At 41.5% G+C, this 19,728-nt stretch overlaps 1 protein-coding gene across 7 annotated transcripts; it reads left to right on the plus strand.

The window, feature by feature from the left end:
• Window positions 1-65: 65 nt before the first annotated feature.
• On the plus strand, window positions 66-16,976 carry GPN1 (GPN-loop GTPase 1). 7 transcript variants are annotated; one of them, XM_082306492.1, is made up of 14 exons: window positions 66-300; window positions 406-499; window positions 1,566-1,605; window positions 3,008-3,074; window positions 3,819-3,856; window positions 4,400-4,478; window positions 4,581-4,675; window positions 6,446-6,491; window positions 8,607-8,753; window positions 11,076-11,158; window positions 13,448-13,487; window positions 14,209-14,299; window positions 15,569-15,715; window positions 16,354-16,958. In XM_082306492.1, exons 1-14 carry the CDS (start codon window positions 211-213, stop codon window positions 16,443-16,445), a joined length of 1,149 nt encoding a protein of 382 aa, XP_082162618.1. In that variant the 5' UTR covers window positions 66-210; the 3' UTR covers window positions 16,446-16,958. The 7 variants fall into 7 exon arrangements, with proteins under 7 accessions (XP_082162618.1, XP_082162619.1, XP_082162615.1 ...); XM_082306493.1 differs by having other exon boundaries at window positions 15,608-15,715; window positions 16,354-16,952; XM_082306490.1 differs by lacking the exons at window positions 66-300; window positions 406-499 and having other exon boundaries at window positions 3,001-3,074; window positions 16,354-16,966.
• Window positions 16,977-19,728: the final 2,752 nt, after the last annotated feature.

Consider the following 19,728-nt stretch of genomic DNA (forward strand, 5'->3'; position numbering starts at 1 on the left):
CCGGCCCCGGGCCCCGCGGAGGGTGCTGCCAGCTGCCCCCGGGCCCCGACCGGGCCCCGACCGGGCCGTCCAGCGCGGGGAGGCCGCGCGAGCCCGCGGTGCGTACCCAGCCGGCGGCGGCAGGGCGGCAGCCGTGTCCCGCGCGCGTCATGGCGGGGTGCTGTGGGGCCGCCTCCCCGCGCCCCGGAAGGACAAGTGGGTGCTGGGAAGATGGCGGCGGCGAGCGGGCCGGCGGAGGCGCCTCCGGTGTGCGTGCTGGTGCTGGGCATGGCCGGCTCCGGGAAAACCACCTTCGTGCAGGTGAGGGGCGGCTGGGGGACTCTGGGGAGCTGCCGGGTGCTGCCGGTTTCCCTCAGCGCTGCCCTCATGTCCAGCGGGGCCTGACGCCTCCTCGTGTCCCCTTAGCGACTCGCGGCCCACCTGCATGGGCAACGGTGCCCCCCGTACGTGATCAACCTGGACCCCGCCGTGCACGACCTGCCCTTCCCCGCCAATATCGGTGAGTCTTGCAGCCCTTGCTTAGCCCCGGGCCGTGGCGGGTGATGGGCGGTGTGAGGGAGGGGGTGGTCCCGGACCAGAGGTGTGGCGTGTTTGTGGAGTTTGCCAGAAGGAAGTGTGTTTTGCCATAAATAAATAAAACCATTTTTGATATACTGCTTTTCATATGTTTCGCGAGACGGGGCGGGGTATGTGAGGTATTTGGCTAGGTGCTTATATTGTCTTTAAAAGATTCCAAGTCCTAACACCACAAGAAGGACTTTAAGATTTTTTTTTTTTTTTTTTAAATTTAACTCCTTTCTCCTGTCAGACTTTAACGTGTGAATTTTTAGGACCAAAGGCGTTTTTCCATCGCGTTTGTACATTTTTTTCCATCATCTGGTGTGATTTGATGTGTCTGGGTTCTTGTGGTTTTTTTTTTTTCTTTGCCAGCGATGAACGTATTAGCAGATTCAATCTGGTTCCCTATATCTAGCACAGTGGTAGCCATATGTGCTACCAAATGACTTCTTTAAAGCACTTTAAAATACATGAATTTTAGAGAAAATACCTTAACAATAAACCAGACCTTATGTTTAGCTATTCCAAAGGGCTTACCAATCATTAGGTTTGTGAGGGTCTTAAGCTTTCTAAAATGTGTCAGCCTGCCTCTCCAGAGGATAAAAAAGTCAGTGTGGATACCAAGGTTGTTTTATTGATGTAAAATGAATAACTGCAGTATCTATTCCACTGCTGGATCTCTAATAATACAGTTAGATATGTATACTTTGTTAACTGATGTTGATCAGGTGAGAATAAAGTTCAACTGAAGCGGTTACTGCTAAATACCTAAATTGGTGGTGTTTCACGTGAATTACATTGGGTTTCATGTGTATGTTGAGAGCATAGCAGATCTGTTAGATTTTATTTATTCTACTTGGGAGATTTTTCCTATTGGTGTTAGATCTATTACTGAGACAAAAGGAGACTTGCTAGAAAAAGAAGGGCTTTCTCCTATCAGCAAATTGATGAAGAAGGATGTTTTAAAAGTGATGTCCTAAAACTATTTATACGTCTTCCTCCTCTAGATATCAGGGACACTGTGAAGTACAAAGAAGTCATGAAACAGTATCCTTTTTTTGTCTAAATAATGATATTTGAAATCTCAGATTTTGTGAAAATAGTCTGTCGCTTCTGCACACTACGATGAAGGGGGCAGGAGGTGTTGGGGATTGCAGTAATGCAGAATGTTGCATGAAAATCAGAAGTTTTTAACCATGTATTTCTTGCATGTGAGGCTAGAAGCATATGTTCTATAAGATTTGATACTCCTTAGGTCATTCTCTCCTGTGCTAAAAGTGATTCTGCTTAACAGTATGTTTTTACAAATAATAGGCACTCTGCCCACATCTTTTTTTTTTTTTTTTTCTATTGTTCCTTCGAAGAGCTTGTATTTTTCTCTGTGGAAGCCAGCAGCCTTTTCCGCATATTTTAACAAGTCTAATTTTATTTGTTATAAAAGACTGTTGGCCCTTGCTGCACAGAAGTTTGATCACTGTAGTTCAGTAACATTACGCTAAAATGACTGCACTTCCAGAGGGGTATGAAGGTCCTTTGTCTCCTAAGTAATAGCTTGTGCAGATGGAGATAATATACAGTGTTTGGATTTGACTTGCTAATGTGACTCTTAAATTTAGTATTTTAGACAAGAATAAAGATGGTGGGGGATAGGTTTCTTGATTTTGGCTGTTTTTTGATTTGGAGTTACCAGCAAAACATCCAAGTATAAGTTTCATTTTGGTATGTAGGTGCATTTTTTGCTTTACTGTTAGCCATTACCAGAGTTTAAGCATCTCATTCAATAATGCTTAAGGAGGGTGTCTGGCCTCGTGTTTGGATATTGAGAGTAGTGGCCCTAGAAGACAGTATGTACTTATGAATCAGTGCTGGTTCTTATGCAGTTAAAAAAAAAAAAAAAAAAGATTGTTTCTTTGAGCATAATTAGTATACAGATCTGTATGCCTGAAAAAGGATTTTGAAATCTTCATCTTTACATTCATTCCCACTATCATTTAAATTCTGCTAAAAATTTATTTGTGCAAGAAATATTTTAATTGTCTTTTGGTGTATAAATTCTTAAAATTAAGTGCATGCAGGGCATTGTTAAATTCTGAGTTACTGGCTGCATTGTAAATCTTTTTGGAAAGAGAAAGATGGCTTTGGTGTAAACACGTACGTATATTTTCTCTTTGTCCAGGATGGTAATGCTTGAATAATAGCAAGGGGAAGCCACAGCATAGCCCCTTTTCCTTTTGTCAATCACACGTGTTTGGGCAAGAGAGAGACCACTTTGTATTTGTTATGCTACTGCATCGCTTAGAAGACTTAATTGTGTATTAGGGGTATTGTCTTTTGCTGCAAGGTATCCAATGTGCATTGTACATGGCCAACTATTATGAGAATTGAAAACGAAGTCCTCATAATCATCTGCAGAAGCATAATCATCTGCTTTCCTAAATGAAGTGTTTAGATATGGGCTGGGCCCAAATGGTGGAATAGTGACCTCTCTCAATCTCTTTGCTACAAGATTTGATCAGGTACGAGGTTGTTCCTATGTGATACTGTGCTACAAATACTGTGCTGGGAGACTGTGGTTTTTTTGTATATTTGGAGTCTCAGAGAGCATTGTGTTTGGTTAGCCTCCTAATATTTCTTTGGAGTTAGAGTATTCTCCACACAGAACCATGTATTTTACAAAGCAGCTAAAGCGCATTAGCTTTCATTTGAGAGATTTCAGTTTTTCAGCTTTTTAAAAGTAAAATTTAGAAGCCACACGTACAGAATAGTCTTTAGTCTTTGTACATTACTGTTCTGTTGCTCTGTGTTCCCTGTAAAATCTTTCATATGAATGCTCTGATGTTGAACTAGGGAAGCTCACTTCTGGAAACAGGTTAAGTTTTCCTAGGGTTATTTGATAATTGACTGCTCTCTTAAATCATAATGCTAAATCAGCGCTGGGGTGGGAACTTATGCAAGATATTGAGACAGTGCGCAATCTTTTAGTAAAAAGCTAGAGAACAACTGCATTTGTTATACCATTTCTTTAGCTGGGTACTAGAACACAGACAAAATCAAGGTTGTTTTTGACCTATGCAGTGTCTGAGTGTTTTCCGCCCTTCCTTAGTAGGGCATTTTCACACATTGAAAAGCTTAGAGACTTTAATCTTCTTTCGATACATACATGCAGCTGTGCAAGTTAATGTAGTTTCTGTTATGAAATTATTATGAAAGTTTCCTGTTGTGAGCCTAAATACAAAGTATACTCCTCCTTTTTCAATCAGGTGATGAAGTTTATTGAAAAAAGACAAAATGCATCCAAGTGAGTACATTCTACCAAGTTCTACTTTTCTGGGATCAGTGTGGGAAAACCATGTGAAATCCTAAAAGGGTTCTCTGCATGTTTTCTGGTTGTTTTTCAGCCTTGGTATAAATTTTATGCAGAAAAGGGCATAGAATTAGAACAGATAAACTAGACTTTCTTTGGATACATCAAAGAAATGTCTGCTGATTCCAGTTCTGCTTTTTTTGTCTTCTATTAGACTGTCATTTTTTCTCACGCACTGTTCAAATAGGCAACAATTAATTCTTCTTCTGAGGAGTTTGCAGTACTAACTGTCTGTCAGATTGATGCCTTCAACTTTACTTGAACCTGAAGAGAGTACGAGCTTCTTAGTTACAAAATTCACACAGGAAATTTTCAGGCATGCCCATAAGTCTTGTCACTGTTTGGGAGAAGTTTTTCTGATCTGTAGCAGAATAATCATGTGATTTGCCGTTATGTGCTTGTGGTAATCTAGTCAGAACAGGACCTTGTGCTTAACTAACTTTCCCTTATTGTTTATTGGGGGTGACTTCTTAACAGGTATGTTATTATTGACACACCAGGGCAAATTGAGGTATTCACCTGGTCAGCATCAGGAACAATCATAACTGAGGCCTTGGTAAGTGTTTTCTACACAACTTGACAGTGAGGCTGTGTGAAAGAAGTGACTGTCGAACAGCATGTACTTCTAATTAAAACATGTTTTACTTTGTGTTTCCAGGCTTCCTCTTTTCCTTCAGTTGTTGTTTATGTGATGGACACTTCTCGCAGTACTAACCCTATCACCTTTATGTCCAACATGCTGTATGCCTGCAGGTAAGAAAAGCTGAAGATGCAGTCCATTTCCTTTGATTGCTGTGTCTCTTTGATCCTTATTTTGGAGGGGAATCATAGAATCATGGAATGGTTTGGGTTGGAAGGGAACTTTAAAGACCATATAGTCCACTCCCCCTTCCATGGGCTGGGACATTTTTCACTAGATCAGGTTGCTCAAAGCCCCATCCAACCTGACCTCGAACACTTCGGATGACTGGGCATCCACAGCTTCTCTGGGCAACCTGCTCCAATGTCTTGCCACCGTCATCATAAAAAATTTCTTCCTTATGTCCAATCTAAACCTACCCTCTTTCAGTTTAAAACCATTGCCCCTTGTCCTGTCACTACAGGCCTTGGTAAAAAAGTCTCTCTCTGTCATTCTTATTAGCCCCCTTTAAATACTGAAAAGCCACAATAAGGTCTCCCCGGAGCCTTCCCTTCTCCAGGCTGAACAACCCCAACTCTCTCAGCCTTTCTTCATAGGAGAGGTGTTCCATCCCTCTGATTTTTTTCGTGGCCCTGCCCTGGACCTGCTCCAACAGGTCCATGTCTTTCTTGTACCGTGAGTTCCAGAGCTGGACGCAGTGCTCCAGGTGGGGTCTCAGGAGAGCAAAGGGGGAGAATCCCCTCCCTCAACCTGCTGGCTATGCTTCTTTTGATGCAGCCCAGGATATGATTGCCTTTCTGGGCTGCAAGTGCACATCGATGCCACATATCCACTCAATTTGCTGTTTTGGTTATTCTCTGTCTTAGTGGTTTTCCCACTGGATAAGCAAAATAATTTAGGTGCCAGTGGACATCAGGAGGTCATTGGGTCAAAACTGCCACTGAAAGCCTTAAGTAATCCATGAGACCTTAGGGTAATAAAGGCTAGTAACATCAGATCGAACACATTGCCTGTTGCTTATAAAATCATTTTCTAAGATGTATCAAGATAGCCTAGTTTAAGCTCCTTCTTGTAAACACATATTTTATTCTATTTTTTTAATATTATTGATACTTTCAGTGATTCTTCAAGATTTCTTTGGAGCTCAGCTTAGCATGGAGTTCTTGATTTATTGTCTTCCTCCTCATACATGGATTTATCTATTTTCTTTCATGTTAAACCAGGGACTAAATACCTATGTAAAGATCAGCATATCTAGAGCTGTCATAATTCATGGTAAATGTTGGTAAAAGGTTTTCAAAAAACCTATCAATCCTTATACCAAGGTCAAAAGCTATATCACTGTGATAGGAGTAGGCAAAATGTGTCTTATCACATGCTGCATTTTCTGACATTATTGTTGAGCAAAAGATGCTAAAATATATACGGTAAAATTAAGCTCATGTTTTGAGGTAGTTTTGCTTTATAGGTGTTTTGAGTTATTTGAATTCATTGCTCAGTTCACAGATAATATCTCAGAACCTAAGGTTTGAGTCAAAATAATTAGAAAATGCAAAGAGAGTTAAAAACTGGGATCTGAGAGTCATAGAAATAGTAATCAAAATCAACTGGGTGTGTAGAAAGAGATTTTATCTCTTACAGACGTGCACTTACATCTTTGGGGGGGCATATTTTGTTCAACTATGGTAAGCAGGATCTGGGTGAAAATTACATTCTAATTGATGCGGAGGAAAATAATTAGCTTTTGAAGTCAAATGTCTTCAGTTTTGCACAAGTGTTGTCTGCCTTACGCTTAACTTGTTTTCTATTATAGTGAGATTTAAATTATTTTTTGATGTTTTTTTTGTGTGTTTTTTTTTGTTCCCCCATCCCCACCCCCCCAGTATCCTGTACAAGACAAAGCTACCTTTCATTGTTGTCATGAACAAAGTAAGTTAAAGCTATGGTTTCTATGTCCTAGTGGAACATTGTTCTGTTTAGCTTGCTTTGCTGTAGTGTCTTTGTCTTACTAGAACAACAGATTCTCTAGAAAAGAGAAGCTGGGAGGGAGCTATAGGCTGAAAACCGAATCTAAAAGGGTCTTTAATCTGGTATACAAATGCACAAGAAGAATCAGGGATGGGCAGTTACACCCAAACGTTAAAGTTAGAGATGATAATAACAATTTGAAAAATGTTTTGCGCCTTAACCCTAGGCTATAAGGAAACTTAACTATGTAACATAAGGGTAAGTTCATTACTGAATCTGCTCGTACAGTCCACTGCTTCCTCAGAACAATTGTCTTAATCATTAATTATTTCTACTCAGCAGCAGCCTGATGACTCACAGTGGGAATCGTGTAACACCTGCCTGTTTTGAGGGAGGAGTCCCATGTATAATAGCAGGCAAAAATTAACAAAAGGTGTTTGGTCCTGATCAGTGACACTAAAAATGTGCCAGTATTTGCCAGAAAGCAGATACTTACTAGCTTAAGGATACAGTTCCGCTGTTGTGTAAGGTATTTGTAGCCTTAAAGGAATGCTTTTGAACTTAACAGCTAGCTGGCTCTTTAAACAAAACAATTTCACATATTAAAAGAATCCCATTAGATTTTCGGTGTGATTACTCTTCCTTTTCACCACAGACATCCTTTGTATTCAAGGAATTGCTCCCCAACATAGCAAGCTTTGTGTGTGCATGCACACATACCCCATATGCTTCCTCTAGAAAACCCATGCTTTGAATGTGAAATTTTACCTCACACCAGCCGAGTAGGATTAGTGTCTGATGTACTCCAACTACACGCATTTTCCCAGTGACCCAAACCATGCATGTCTTTGATATTTTCTTGCTTACTTAGCAAGTTTTTGTACACTGTTTTCTTTCTAACTCTAGACAGTAATTTTAGAATAAGCTGTTAAGCTTTTTTCTGTAGAAAAAGGCATGAGGTAGGAAAATAATTTTCTCTTAAGAAAATACGTTTTTTGAAAGACTGAAAGAAATGGGGCTTCATCAGTATAAGTAAGGAAAGGTAGGCCCAAGGCTTAGGATTCATAAATTTAAACTTCATTTTGATCTGATGTTTAGCCCTTGGTAAAAAGTAAAGCCAACAGCATTTGAAAAATTTTTGAGAAGCATTTTAAAATTGACTCTTGATAAGAATGGAAGAATCCCAAGGAACTGATATATGTGCAGTGACAGACACATAGATTTAAGGAACGTTAAGAATTGCAGAGGAAAAAAAGTAAAGTAATTTGTAGAGTTGATTTAATTTTAGTTATAGAATGTAATCAAGCTAACTCTAAATAGTCAGGCTTTGACCCTTGATGGATTCAGTTCTGTCTCGAATCTCTTGAGTAATGGTAAGTAATACTTTATCTATTTTCCTCATTCCCATTGGTGCTGGAAAATGAAATATATCAGTTTTAGACACCTCTATATTGTGATAATAGTCGGTATACATGTGGTAAGATATGTTTATAAAACTCTTTAATAGACTGTTTGCATACTAATCCATGTAAAATTATGGACCCATCTCACCTTTTTGTGTCCATTGTCTTGCACTGAGTTTAGATTATAACTTCTTCAGGTAAGAGCACAGCTCACTTTTTATAAAGATCCTGTATACTGTTACCCAACGTGGAAATGGCTCCCTCTCCCCCCTGACCCCCAAGCCAATAAAGAAAGGATGGGATCTTCAATGAGGACTGTTCTTGTCTGGCCTCAATCATACGATCTAATATTTACAACTTAAACTTTCTTGTACAGTATGCAAATTTTGGATGCCCCTTTCCAGTAAACCATAGAAGCCTTTAGACTTGCAATTGTTTCCTTAAACATGCCTTCTTAAAACTGGGATAGTGGTTGTTGGTCCTCTTTTCTGTATTCAAGCAGTTGGTTTGATAAAAACAGAGCTTGGAAAACTTCAGACCAGGGCTGAATATTTTTAAAAGATCAGCATTTTGAAAGTAAGTTTAAAATGGAAATTTTTTATTTGTCCACTTAACAGCCTAAGGCTAAGAATTCATCATTATTACTTCTGAAAATTTTCTCTTCTCCTTCCAGACTGACATAATTGACCACAGTTTTGCAGTAGAATGGATGCAGGACTTTGAGACTTTTCAAGATGCCCTGAATCAAGAGACATCCTATGTCAGTAACCTGACTCGTTCTATGAGTTTAGTGTTGGATGAATTTTACAGTTCACTGAAGGTAGGAATCTTCCTTTTTTTACTACATCTCATAAAAGCCTGGAGAAGAGAAAGCTCAAGGAAGATATTCTTGATGTGTATAGATACCTGATGTGAGGATGTAAGGAAGACAGAGGCACGTTCTTTTCAGTGGTGCCCAGTGAAAGGACAAGAGGCAATAGACACGAAGTGAAATACAGAAAACTATGTTTAAACAGAAGAAGAAAAAAGAATTACTGTAATTTTACTGATTGAGCACTGGAACAGATGGTCCAGAGAAATCGCGGAGTCTTCATCCTGGGAGATACTCAAAACACTCAGACAAGATCTTGAGCAACCTGTTCTGGTTAATCCTGCTTTTTGAGCAGGAAGGTTGGACTAGATGATCTCCAGAGGTATCTTCCAACTTCAGCCATTCTGTCCTTTTGTAAAAGGGCTTTGCGCTGCCCTTTTGAACTGGAATCTGTTGTTGAGCCTTGCACTGGGGGCGAGGATTTGCTGGTTTGAAGATAAAGTAACTTTAGTTGCTTGTCACACTGAGTGGCAGCCTGAATCATTTAATACTGAATTGTGATTAATCATCAGAAGAAATCTGAGATAGGCTGTGTTGCAGTGTCTCCCATCTGAGATAATTTTCCTTGTTCTGAAAGTGTCAAGTACAGTTGGGCAATTTAGTATGTAGGAAGAAGGGAAAGAATCTCAAAACCAACCAAACAAAAAACGTGTATATTTGCTGACGCAAGAAAAAGTGTGAGGTTTTTTTCCACTTACCAGGTTTTGAGAGGACAAATGTATTCAGTTTCTCTGAAAACGCTATACATTGCAGGATGTTAATGATCCCATAGTCTGTGCTAAAAGGGTTCAGCTAATTGTGTTTTTCATCAGCTTTTACTTAAGAAAATGCAAGCAAGTGGCTTTATGGATATTATAAGAAAGACAATGAAAATAAATAAGTAATTCCATTCATATAGATAATGATAACTTAGCCAAAACAAAAATATTATAAGTGCCTTATGTGGAACAATATACAGTATTTCAGAACGGATTGTAGTGGTGCCATATACAGGACTAAAATACTTCCTAGTTCTTATTTGCTATTCAGCTGTTTGCATGCATGTCACATCTATTAGAATAGTAGACTGGAGAGCAGGACATACACAGAGGATTATAGAGTAGAAGGCAGCTTGTACTTAAGTGCAATGAAAGTATAAATATGAATATATATCAGCACAGTGCCTAGACTAATGCTTAAAATCCTTTGGAATACTTGATTGTCCACATACTCACTGTACTATTGATGAAATGCAAGGCTGTGTTGAAAAAAGTCTTACATTTGAAAGTGAGTAGTTAAGACTGTCTTGCTTATGAAAAAGGGAGAATTTTCATTAGAGGATGTAAGATTTCTAAGGGTCACCAAGTACTGGGTAGTGATAATCTTAATTAAAGGTATTTTTAGATAATTGATTTAATAAAAGCAGAACAAATGGCCAGAAGTGTAATGACAGACAAGTTCAAATTAGAAAGCAGATGTGCATTTTGAATGTATTGCCATAGTAACTGATTATAATCAATTCTCCATCTCTTGCTGTTCTGGCGGTTGGCTTGGGTACCTTTAAAAATGTGCTTCAGCTAAATACAAAGTATTAGACAGAACTTCAGAGGCAAAAGGTCAGTTCCTGTGATCTATTTTGCTCTTTAATTCTAGTACACTGATATTGCAGCAGTCGTACTAACCACTTATAATACTAGGTTCAGAATGAGAACTTGGATTATTAACAATAACCAAGTAAACAGAAGAAAGACTTGATCTTTCTTTTGAATTGCCCTATCGTGTTCATTATGTTTAGGTATTGTATTGTCTTAGCTATGTTTTTTTGTGGGTTATTGTGATTGGAGATACAAGGATGGGTGCAGAGTCAGGTTTTCTTTTTTTTTTTTTTTAACTGTTGCTTCCCACACACTGCCCCCAGTAAAATTCGTAAAACAGACAGGAAAACCCAGGTTCCTGAGTTAAATAAGAGAGAGAGAGAAAGAAAGAAAGAAAAGAAAAGAGGAAAAAAACCAAACCCAACCAAAAGCCAAAGGTAGCAAACATTAACAGCAGGTGGAGAAAGAGGTTGAAAGTAGGAATGACAGAAGTGGAAGTATTACTGCATACTCTTATGCCACTGTGATGATTAAATGGGTATCATTAGATTCCCCCCCTTTTTTTTTTTTAGTTTAGTTTGTTTTGTTTTGTTTTTTTAAAGATACTGCTTAGTCTTTCCAGCTCTGATCATCCATCAGTTACCTAAAAACTTGTTTCTGTTGCTGTTCAGTTCTGGTATATGGTTTTCTTTTACAGGTGGTTGGTGTTTCTGCTGTGCTTGGCACAGGACTGGATGATTTTTTTGTTCAGCTTTCTAAAGCTGTAGATGAGTATGAGAGGTAAGGTGATAACTTTGGTCCCTGACCCAGTGAATACTTGCTGAAGTTATTGATTCATGAGCACACTCTGATTTTAAGGACTGTTCACTTTTCACAGCCAAGATAGTCTAGGGTTTCTAATAAACCTAAGTGCAAAAGTCAGCATAAAAAGCAGCAAAAGGAACTATTCAGTGGTGAATTTTTGTACTAACTGTTCAGTGAAAAAGTAAAAGCTATCTGTGCCAGCAAATCTGTGAAGTCATTTTCTTCCTCTGATTCCATACAGTGATCAAGGTCTGAATTGTCCTCAGGAAGCTAACAGATCAGTTTGGCAGACTGAATAGATGAGCAAGTTGAAATTCTTTGAGAATTTGCTCCTTACTGAATTCCTCCCCATGAAATACTGCCAGGCTGCTCTATAACATTAGAAAGCAAATCCAGTAACTTGGATTACTTGGAAATATCTAAACCAGACCATAGATTATTGTTAAAGAAAAACATATCATGCTGGATTGGATAGCCAGAGAGAGGCTGCTACAGCTTCATGCTCCCACATCTGATTAGTCTGGCCTGGTTATGTCCCCAGGTCTGCATACTGCCTAGTCTCTGCTTACATGCAAATAGACTATTTTATTCCCTCATCCCTCTGTTTCCCACACTTGTTCCTCTCCAAATCTCCTAAATCCCTCCCTTTTCCCGCCTTTGGCTCCTCCCCTAAACATCCTATAATAAATCCTGTGCTATCCCCAAATACTCTTTCCCTGCATCCCATAATGTGTCCTGCACCCCTAGGCAGCCACCCATCTGTGCTTGCAAGGTGATCCAGAGAGCTCCCAGTGAGGCATGGTGATGGGTTTCACGCCTGGACCATGGGGCTGGTGGTTCTCCTGGGACAGCCCTGGGAGGAGCTGGGATAGGGAATCCCTTCCTCTGAGTCGTTAATTTGGATTCCCTGCCTGCCACCATGCCCCTGTGTTCCTCTGGGCTTGTTGAGATTGGTCTTTGATGCTTTGATGGCTCTCCTGTGATGGGCCTGGGAGTATCTGGGCAGGGTATTATTTGTGCTTCCCCTCCCCGCCAAATGTCTCTCTGCGCTCTTTGGAGGTGCTGAGGAGTTTTACCACATAACCTAACAATTATTCTGGGATATGCTGTCTACATAATGAAACCCTAGTTAAGGGTTTCATATAAGCTGCCAATGTGCACTTGCAGCCCAGAAAGGCAATCATATCCTGGGCTGCATCAAAAGAAGCATGGCCAGCAGGTTGAAGGAGGTGATTCTTCCCCTTTGCTCTCCTGAGACCCTGCCTGGAACACAGCATGTAGCTCTGTGGCCCACAGTACAAGAAAGACATGGACCTGTTGGAGCAGGTCCAGAGGAGGGCCACGAAAACAATCAGAGGACTGGAACACCTCTCCTATGAAGAAAGGCTGAGAGAGTTGGGGTTCAGCCTGGAGAAGGGAAGGCTCCGGGGAGACCTTATTGTGGCCTTTCAGTATTTAAAGGCGGCTTATAAGAATGGCAAAGAGAGACTTTTTTACCAAGGCCTGTAGTGACAGGACAAGGGGTGATGGTTTTAAACTGAAAGAGAGTAGTTTTAGATTGGACATAGGGAGGAAATTTTTTACGATGAAGGTAGTGAGCCACTGGAGCAGGTTGCCCAGAGAAGCTGTGGATGCCCAGTCATTGGAAGTGTTCGAGGTCGAGTTGGACGGGGCTTTGAGCAACTTGGTCTAGTGAAGGATGTCCCTGCCCGTGCAATGGAGGTTAGACCAGATGATCTTTAAAGGTCCCTTCCAACCTAAACCATTTCATGATTCTAAGAAGAAGGTATCCACATCCACTTTATCCTTACTTCGTTAAAAAAATATTTCAAAGGTTCCATGGCGGTGCAATAGTTTGGAAGTCTGTGAACAGTCTGTCTTTATGAGATCCCATTGAACTGTCTTAGGAGGCACAAGTACTGGCAGAGAAAGTCATGTCTGTGATTAGAGGAGAGTGATAAATGTGCTGATTAGGTATAGCAGTGAAATGACTACCTCAGTAGAGCTGGTTTAATTTCTTATCCAATAAGATGGTGTGAGAAAGGTTTGCTGTTTTAATGAAGTATGTTCACTTATTTTGCATCCATTGGTTTCAGAATCCAAATCTGAGTAAAAAGTACTGTTAGTCTTTCTGAAATGTTTCTCAAACATGAAAGCCTAGAGAAAACTTTTTTTGGGGTGGAACAAGCCTCCAAGATGATCCTTACTTAATATAAATCATGTATTAGTTCAGACTGAATGCATTCTCTTTATTTATCTTTCCAGAGAATATCGTCCAGAATATGAACGCCTGAGAAAAACACTGGTAAGTATTTTTTACTATTGCATACCTGGGCAGTGTATGTTGGGGTCACTTTTATGCACACAATTGCCTGTATGTTGGGAGGATCTAACATTTCATTTACTAATCATACTCAGTGTGGAAGAACTCTTGTCCTGAAGCTCACCATCTGTCTCTTTTTCCTAGATTTGGTGGAGCATATCTTCACAAACATAAAGATGTTTTGTAAAACAGATGTTGCTCAGTGTTTGAGTGCTAATAATTTATTTGGGCAAATTGTGAGAAAATGATTGGGAAAGATTTTTATATCTTCCATTCAGAAGGATAGAGACTTTTTTAAAAATAACTTTCCGAAGTGATTTGTTGAGAATACCGCTGTATCTTTTCTGCACCAGTGAAGGTACTGTTTTGACTTAGACAGTTAATAACGAAGACTGAATTGCAGTACTAAAATCAGTAGCTCTGCTCACCTTGAGTTCTGGCTCTCCAAAGGAGAGTTCTCTGTAGGCACAACTTCACTGAGTTTGGCTTCCTGATGCTGCTGAGAATATTCTTGAAGTCCATCATGCTGAAGGTTGCTTTCCATGTTTATCCAAAAATTCGGTGTAACCTTAGTTGTAATGTAAGACCTGCTTATTGACTTCTGCTTTCTGGCTGGGGGACAGACTGCTAGTATTGGGTGAGATTAGTCTTCTACTGATGTTTTAAATGTACTCAGAATCCACATGTAACTTTGTACCTACAGGAGAAAGCTCAAAATAAACAAAAGAGAGAGCAGCTGGAACATTTGTGGAAGGACATGGGCAGCGTGTGTGTGCAGGGCAACACACTTGCAGGTACCTTACTAGGAAGATTAAGTTTACTGCAGAAGTTCATAGAATCATAGAATGGCTTGGGCTGGAAGGGACCTTAAAAATCATCTAACTCCAGCCCTCCTGCCATGGGCAGGGATGCCACCCACTAGACCAGGTTGCTCAGGGCCCCATCCAACCTGGCCTTGAACACTACCAGGGACGGGGTGTCCACAGCCCCTCTGGGCAACCTGTTCCAGTGCCTCACCACCCTCTGAGTAAAGAATTTTTTCCTAACATCTAATCTAAATTTCCCCTGTTTCGGTTTGAAACTGTTCCCCCTTGTCCTGTTGCTATCTGCCCTTATAAAGAGTCTCTCCCCCTCTTTTATATAAGCCCCCTTTAAGTATTGGAAGGCCACCATAAAGTCTCCCCAGAACCTTCTCTTCTCCAGGCTGAACAACCCCAACTCCTTCAGCCTGTCTTCATAGCAGAGGTGCTCCAGCCCTCTGATCATCTTAGTGGCCCTCCTCTGGATCCATTCTAAAAGGTCCACATCTTTCTTATGTTGAGGGCTCCAGAGCTGGATGCAGTACTCTAGGTGGGGTCTCACGAGGGCAGAGTAGAGGGGGAGAATCACCTCCCTCGACCTGCTGGCCATGCCTCTTCTGATGCAGCCCAGGATACAGTTGGCTTTCTGGGCTGCTAATGCACATTGCTGGCTCATATCCAGCTTTTCATCCACCACCAGGACCCCCAAGTCCTTCTCTGCGTGGCTGCTCTCAATGAGTTCTTCTCCCAGTCTGTACTCATGTCTGGGATTGCCTTGACCCAGGTGCAGGACCTTACACTTGGACTTGTTGAACCTCATTCGGTTCATATTCATAAGTTGTCTGAAGAGTCTGCCTGGAGAAGTCATACAGTGCTTTTCTGTCTTCACAGCAAAAGCATGAAAGCAGCTTCAAGTTAGTAAAGAGGAGCAGGGCTTTAGTTTCTGTGGGATGGGTCAGACTTAGCTCTTCTATGTGTCAGTTACAGACATGAGAAAAAGAAACACTGCTGTGTAGATAAAGCAGTGGACATACTAGAAGTAATGAAATACTTTAGAAAAGGTGAAACAGTCAAATTAGAATATGAGAAAGCTCTGCTGTTGGTTGAACTGGTGCCTTGTATGAGGTTGAGTATAGTGCTGATGCAGTCTGTCCTGTATCTTTGGAATCCAGAAGCAGCTTTCTGTCCCTTCAGAGTAGGTATTAATTGCTGTGTTTATGTGCAAATTGAAATTGTTAGGGCACGAACTAACTTACTTGTTAGCATGCTGTTTTGTGGATAGCCGTTTCTGTTCCCTTCAAGGGTCTGATGATGCTTCTGCAATGGGTCCCTCTGAGCTGATCCTAACACGAGGGACTCTTGATGAAGAAGAAGAGAGAGAGAGTGATACTGATGACATTGACCATGAAGGTAAGGGAATGAGGGATCTGATCTGGTCTAAAAGCTGCCTGTCTAGTCAGGAAATATCCGCTGTATTTCATTAACTAGATTGACTGTAATGAGAGCCTAGAAAACAAGCAAACATTCAGTCAGCTAAATATAGGTGTCTGAATCTGTAGCAGAAGCCCAGCTGCAATGCTTAGTCCAGTGATATCACTCTCTAACCTTTGTGAAAGTTCAATTGTAAATTTTCTATTCAAGTAATTATTTTTAATAGGTGTATAACATGCATAAACCAAAGAACTTGTTATGCTTGGAGTATGCAGTGACCTCTGAACCTGACTAATGCACACTATGTTTCATCGTCTTTTTAGCCTTACAGTTTCTGCCCCTGGCTCTCTTCCCTTTTCTTGTGACTCCTGGTCTTGGAGCAATCTTCTAAGTTCTTAGAGTGTATGATTTTTCTCTTATATATCTCCCAGACTTAATCTTCATTCTTTCCCTGTTCCATTGATTTTTAGGATCACTTATTTCTTTTGCCTTGTAATGAAGTTGAAGATCAAATAGACTTTATGTGTTGCTCTGACTAGCCTGACTCTAGCTTTCTTCAGTCACACAAGTAGGACAAATGCTGAAATAGTGCTGAACTGTGGATTTTTTTTCCCCAGTTACTGAGGAGAGTCATGAAGAACCAGCCTTCAGAAACTTTATGCAAGAGACGCGGATGAAATACCAGAGAAGAAGCAACCCGAATGAATGAGACCTTCAGAAACAGAGCATTTGGAATCCCTTGTAATGGAGTTAAAAGTAAAGCAACAGCGTAAAGAAACTTGCATGGAACCGTGCATGAAGTCTTCTATCTGTGAACAGCTTCCTCTGATGTGTCTTTCTTCCTGCAGTAACTGTTGGTCATATGAGTTGAAGGTCTTGTATCCAACTTGACTGCATGTTTGGCCATCTGCCATGGTGACTTCCTGAAGCTGAAGGAACCAGATGGCATGTTCTTTTGCTCCAAATTCTTTAGATGTGCCTGTTGAGAGCTTAGATTTGAGCTCTGACAGCATTATCATCTAGAGTACTTATTGTCCTCCAAAAAGTGCGTTCTGTTCACCTTGTGCAGACAGGTGTCTGCTGCAGCCAGGACACAAGTGAAATCTCTGCTGCATGAAACTTCATCAATCTAGTGTTTGATATTTTGGTTTTAATTAAATATATTTTATGTACTAACAAATGTGTGATGGTTAATAGCAGAAGATTTCATTTCACCGTTGTGATGTGAGACTTTTTCTATGCTTACAGCCCGCCCATATGGATGCACAGTAAATGAAATGCATCTTAATTACATTACATAGACAAAATACAGATGCCTCCTAGCAAAGTCCTGAGTAAAGAAAGTTCCCAGGAAGGAAAGTAATGAAAAGAATCTGGCTTGATTCGGCTGAGAACCGAAGTATGCATGGCTGCGTACTGGCTGCATCTGTCTGTAGGTAACATAAAACAAAGGCGTTTCTATAGATGAGTGCTTACATGGAACGTAGACAAGGACTTGGAGACTGGCTAAAACTTATTTTCCTGGTAGGCACCACGAGCACAGATGTTCACTTGCTGTTTACCATTCTGAACTCTGGAATCTTTGTTTTCTTTCCCTCCATACAATGCTGTGGCCTCACAAGAGAGATTTCTCAGTGGGAATCTGGCAGCAGGGTCCACTAACACAAGTTCTGTAGGTTTGTGGAAAAACAGTTTCTGTGAATTTTAAAAATAGAGCTTTTAAAAGAAAGAATTTTAAAAGTAGGCAGGGAAGGGAAATTGACAACCAGCTGTTACCTGCCAGCTCTGATATGCTTACTACTTTATTAATGTAGAGCTTTCCAAGAGTATGACAATTTCAAATTTACATAAATTAGACTGATCCTAGTAAGAAGTATTATCAGAAGCAAAGCTGAAACAAAGAATTCATAGCATACTGGTAAGGTTAAAATAATACATTTGTTGTTAATCATAGAATCATAGAATAGTTTGGGTTGGAAGGGACCTTTAAAGGTCATCTAATCCAGCCCCCCTGCAATGAGCAGGGACATCTTCAACTAGATTAGGTTGCTCAGAGTCCCGTCCAACCTGACCTTGAATGATTCCATGTACAACCTTTCTGCAAAACCTATTCCAGTGTTTTGCCACCCTCATTGTAAAAAATTTCTTCCTTATACCTAGTCTGAATCTACCCTCTTTTAGTTTAAAACCACTACCCCTTGTCCTATTGCTACAGGCCCTGCTAAAAAGTCTCTCTCCATCTTTATGGTAAGCTCCCTTTTAGTACTGAAAAGCTGCAGTAAGGTCTCCCCAGAGCATTGTCTTCTCCAGGCTGCACAGCCCCAACTCAGCCTTTCCTCACAGCAGAGCTGTTCCACCCTCTGATCATTTTTGTGGCACTCCTCTGGATCCGCTCCAACAGGTCCATGTCTTCCCTGTGCTGAGGACTCCAGAGCTTCATGCAGTGCTCCAGGTGGGGTCTCACCAGAGTGGAGCTGAGGGGCAGAATCCCCTCCCTTGTCCTGCTGGCTATGCTTCTTTTGACACAGCCCAGGAGACGGCTGGCTTTCTGGGCTGCACTTGCACATTGCCGGCTCATGTCCAGCTTTTCATCCACCAGTATCCCCAAGTCCTTTTCCGCAGGGCTGCTCTCAATCCCTTCATCCCCCAGCCTGTATTGATACCGAGGATTGCCCTGACCCAGGTGCAGGACCTTGCATTTGGCCTTGTTGAACCTCATGGGGTTCACACTGGCCCACTTGTTGAGCTTGTCCAGGTCCATCTATTCTGTCGCCTTGCACAATGTGGATCCCTCCAGTAGCTGGGCTTAGACACTCAGTCTACCTTATAGCTGGCCCCTGTCTCAGTTACTAGCACATGGACATAATGAGCCCCTGAGGCCTGCAGCCCCACTCCACTTGCTGGTACAGATCTTGCTTGCATGCATGCATGCACTCGCATGTGTGCATGCAAAGCCCCGTGGCATTTGGCCCAGACTCCCCTGGTTCCTCTGCTAACCAACCCCTCCCCGCCCCCCCCTTGCCTTGCCCTTAGAGACACACATGCACCCCCTTCCCCCCCTTTTCTAATTGTCCCTTGATCAGCAACAAGGCATGGCCAGAAACCCTCTGATCAGCAACGTATTTACATGTGAATGGAGCCCTTTATCCCCTAAATCCTTCTATTTTTCCAAGGCTCGTTACTCCCTGAGCCACTCTTATGCCACGCTTTCCTCATCTTTAGTTCCTCCAGTAAACATACCATAATAAATTCTGTGCAATCCCTAAATGCACTTCCCCTGCATCCCATATGGGGTCCCATAGCCCTTCGGCAGTAACCCCCCTGCAGTCTGTAAGGTGATCTGGAGAACCTCTCCTGCTGGTTTACTCTGGTGGGCATCCCCTGGACTGTGGAGCTAATGGTTCTCCCAGGACAGCCCTGGGAGGAGCCAATGCAGGGACTCCATTCGCTGGTGTTCCCTCCCCTGCTAGTGCCTCTGCTCGAGTTTATGGGGATGAGCTTTTTATCACATAACCTACTAGGGAACCACAGTTAAAGCTTTGGAAAAATGCTCTAAAACTAGAATAATCCAAAGAGATTTTGGTAGTTTGATTCATTTGCAGGATAATCTTTTGAGGGCCAGCAACTTGAAGAGAATCACTGCCCATTTTGTTGATTTCAGTCATGTTTTAAGGAAGCATGCGCAGAAGGGGCCTAAGAGAGGCAGCAGCCCTGTACTCCCCACCCCACTCTGTAGCCTGGAGCCCGGCGCTTTTGAAATTTTCTTTCTCCATCTCTCTCTATCTGGCCCCTGCTTTTTAATTCCTCCTTCTCTGCCCTATAGCCTGTGCGATCTTTTGCATTTCTCCATCTCTCTCTGGCTGGCTCTCTGTCCCTATTCATTAATTCTTCCCTCTCTGCCTGTTGCTTTTGTCCTTTCTCCATCTCACTGTCTCTGGCTCCCCAATGACCCTATTTTAGAATTCCTCCCCCTTCTTTCTGTACGCATTGTT

Source organism: Platalea leucorodia (assembly GCF_965183815.1).
Source record: "Platalea leucorodia genome assembly, chromosome: 3".
In the NCBI taxonomy this organism is placed as follows: Eukaryota; Metazoa; Chordata; class Aves; order Pelecaniformes; family Threskiornithidae; genus Platalea; species Platalea leucorodia.